Below are 3,656 nucleotides of genomic sequence, written 5' to 3'. Positions count from 1 at the left end.
ATTGCTTTTAGGGTCCTCTACACCACTTTAAACACACACACACTCACACACACTCATCCTTCCATCTCGGCTCCTCATAAATACCAACCGGCAGCTTCTTCCTTCAAATTACTTATAATTAGGCGACTGAAACCCGTGGGTACAATTTACAGCAGACTTCAAAAGCTCCTTAAGCAAACACGTTGGGGAAGCTTGTAATTTTCATGGAAATATATGTTTCAAATTATAATCGTTCTCACCACATTGCGGGAAAGCCACAACTCTAAAGGGGAGGTTGAGTGAACATTCTTGAAAAACAGTAGCCTTAGAGTATTGTGTTGACAAAAAACACAAAGATTGAAGAATAAAAATTCTCAGATTCCATTTTCAACCCAAGTACTTTATTTGAGAAGACGCCTGACGATCCATCATACAAATCAGAATTTACTGAGTGCTCTCTGCAGTCTTATCCATCAAAGCAAGTCATGCACAAGATAAATACAATGTCTTTGGTTTCAAAGCTTTCCATACGCAACTAGGAATGATGTTGGCGTTCAGAGTCCAAGAAAAAAAAGCATTGGCACTTTGTTTTTATCTACATTTTATGAGAGGATTCCGTCTGTGCAGCCGCCACAAACACTTTGCATTTAAATTCATGTCCCGATCTATAGAACCAGAACAGTGAAGGAATGTGCAAAGTCTGCAAGCCTATAAAATCAAAGGAAAAGGGATACATTATTTAGACATTCTTACACTTATATACATATATATGAGCTGTCAGAGAAATGCACAGCTTTTTTTTTGGGCAGCATTTTAATACATTATCCAAATGCTGTATTTTAGGTCAAAAACGCAGCGTTCAGGATAGAAATACAGACACTGACACATAAACTGACTCACCACGTGTACAGATTTTAAGCCCGTCCCAGAATCCTCCAGCCCTCCACAAAATCTGCTCTGTTCTCAGTCAGAGAAGCGAGGTGTGGAAACTTTCTTTTGGAACGTTACAGCGTTCCCTTCTTCAGCTGGCTGGCTGTATAAAAGCAGTTGTTTTACAAGCATGCATTAACACTGAAGTGAGAATTTATTTATTTACTGAAGTAATTTTTGCTAATATCACTGACTGTATATGAAAACTGGACTGAGCACGTGTGAAAATGGCTAATTTCTGGCTCCGGTGAAATAAAGTCGTTTCAATAATTTTTTCGCGATATGGACGTCGCCATGTTGGAGTCGCAAGTCGTCAGTGATTGGTCAATCATATAAGTCGAACAGTCAATAAACATATAGGGACCAGTACTTTAATTGAGGCATCTGATTGGTCAGCGTATAATTTAAATGGGCCAAATACTGCAATATTGAAAAAATTTCATGAAAAAAGAAAAAAAAAATAGGGAACATGTTAAAAAAAAGGCAGCAGAGCAAGAATGTAAAAACCCAAAGAGGTTTCTGTCACACACCATCACATCATTTCATATTCTATTAATCTTAATAAACAAGAATATATTTTTTTAAATATTTAAATCAAATAAAATCAACTTGTCACTTGTGACTTTGACAAATGTAATGACAGAGTCGTCTAAATAGCTGTTCATTTCTTAATAGAAATCTATGGGATTTTGGAGCCAGCAGCTACTTCCTGTTTGAAGCGCGACGGAGGAGGGGTCACTCCATCCAGTTCTCATATAAAGGTCAATGGTTAATATTTACCATTCTTTACATCACAGTTTTGTATATGCACACAATCAGACCATGTCACACACGGCATTATCAAATGAAAAGATGCCAACAACTGTTCTAAATCAGATTTGAAGCTAAGTTTCGTTGATCTGGTGTATGATTCACGTAGATTTAAGTCATTTTGGGGGGTGTTAATGTTGGGAAACTTAAGATATTGGCAACTGTGTCCAAGACTAACACAACAAAACAAAACGTGGATTGAGTCTTCTGTTTTGACTGGATGTCCCTGAATTTTTACTCACGCCACCCAAAACTAGAGGTGGTGTGATGAGCGAAAGTGTTTTCCACCATCAGAACTTCAGGTACTCGTTCTTCAGCCTGCTCAGTCTCGACCCGTGGCTCCGGATGATCAGAGACAGCAGCTCATGTCTGTCCTTCAGGCCCAGAGAGATGTCCAGTGTCTCCTTCAGGACGTCTCGTGTGTGCAGAACCATGTTGACAAAGTCATCACTGAGCCGGCTCTCCTCCTTCAGGTCGCTCTCTTGACTCTGCTTGAACTTCACCTCCAGCTCCAGCAGGGATTTTTCCGAGTTTGTAAACGCCTCACTGATTTGCCCCGTCTCCCTGCGCAGGTACGTCCCGTAGCTGTCCTCTCCGTCCAGGTCGAAGGAGATGCTTTTGGCGATGCCCTCCAGCACCCGGGCCGAGTCCTCGATCTGCCGCTTGACGATGGTGAAGTCATCCCTGATGACGAAGTCCTGGTCCTCGGCCAGACTGCACTTTCGCTCGTCGGTCATTTTGAAAAGCATCTGGCATTTTTCCGGGTCGTCGTTGTCCTCGTAGTCTCCGTCCGGGACAAAATAGTGATGAAAAGTCCCGTTTGACATCTCCGGATGTAACGGTCCCCGGTAAAACGCCCCACGTGCCGAAAGTGACAACATCCACGCAGTCAGGATGACGTGAAAAACAGACATGATACCCCCTCAATCCACACACACTGGTGAAAAGTTCGAGATTAAATCGTAACAAACTCCTATTGATAGATGGATAGATAGACTACTTCATTCTAGTGCGCACACATTCAAAAGTTCAAACTGGACAGCTATAAAGTCTTTGAAGTAGTTTAAAGTCCACTAGAATTTCGTTTTTCCCCTCTAAAAACACATTTGGGAGGATTTAAAAGCGCGATTCCGTCAGACAGACTCGAAAGAGACGAATAAAAGTTAAGTCTCGCAGCCGAGAGGCAACAGTCCCGACTTCTCCCGGTGCCTCAAACGCAACATCTGGATGTCTGGAGTACCGCGCTCGGGTTTGGGTTAATAACACCTCTCCTCTAATCTCAAATTACAGCCCCTCCGTCATTTAGAAAGGGCTGCTTTCAGCGTGGGTCAAACACGGAGAACCAGAAAAGACCACGCTTGAGTTTTTCTCTCTTCTCTCCCTACACAAGCTGGCACACATGACTCAATGCTGAGAGATACAAGTGACCACCTTAAAAACTGGAAACACAATCCAGCCAGGCTGCCATGCTCTTGTAATCTGATGAAACATGCAGTCTTTCACATCTTGTTCTTTTTTATTGTACAGAATGCACAAGCAAACTCTGATCTGAACAAAAATTAACAATAAAAAAAAGCATTAAATTTAGATTTACAAAACACACCTCTTCATAGGAATGCATCACATTTTTAACCCTGTAAAGATCACTAAATAATTGATAGAAAATTTAACATTTTTATTTAAAACCACAAAGGCTCATGTTTTCCATAGATCCACTCCAAAATAAATTGTGTTTTTGATGTTTTTATGTTCTTGTGGCATTTTTCTCACGAAGAAAATTAGGTTTAAAATGGCATCTGAGGATTTCAGAATATTTCTTCATTCAAATCCATGTAAATCAGGAGCAGACCATTGACTGTATAAGAGAACTGGACTGAGCGAGTGTGACGTCACCCACTGAAAACGGCTTACTAGAATGAAATACAACAAAATGAAGC

The 3,656-nt window shown here is 40.9% G+C and overlaps 1 protein-coding gene across 1 annotated transcript; it reads right to left on the bottom strand.

The window, feature by feature from the left end:
• Window positions 1–363: 363 nt before the first annotated feature.
• Window positions 364–3,034, bottom strand: fibinb (fin bud initiation factor b). Its single transcript, XM_011487635.4, has one exon. The coding sequence runs from the start codon at window positions 2,631–2,633 to the stop codon at window positions 2,010–2,012; it is 624 nt and encodes a 207-aa protein (XP_011485937.1). The 5' UTR covers window positions 2,634–3,034; the 3' UTR covers window positions 364–2,009.
• Window positions 3,035–3,656: the final 622 nt, after the last annotated feature.

The sequence above is a fragment of the Oryzias latipes genome, chromosome 3 (assembly GCF_053564925.1).
Source record: "Oryzias latipes strain Hd-rR chromosome 3, Olatipes_Hd-rR_3.1".
Lineage (NCBI taxonomy): Eukaryota > Metazoa > Chordata > Actinopteri > Beloniformes > Adrianichthyidae > Oryzias > Oryzias latipes.
The sequence above is the reverse complement of the archived record's forward strand: the minus strand, read 5'-3'. Positions and strand labels throughout refer to the sequence as shown.

Excerpts from the sequence above, each read along its gene's own strand:
- fibinb (XM_011487635.4), bottom strand. The coding sequence starts at position 2,633 with ATGTCTGTTTTTCACGTCATCCTGACTGCGTGGATGTTGTCACTTTCG.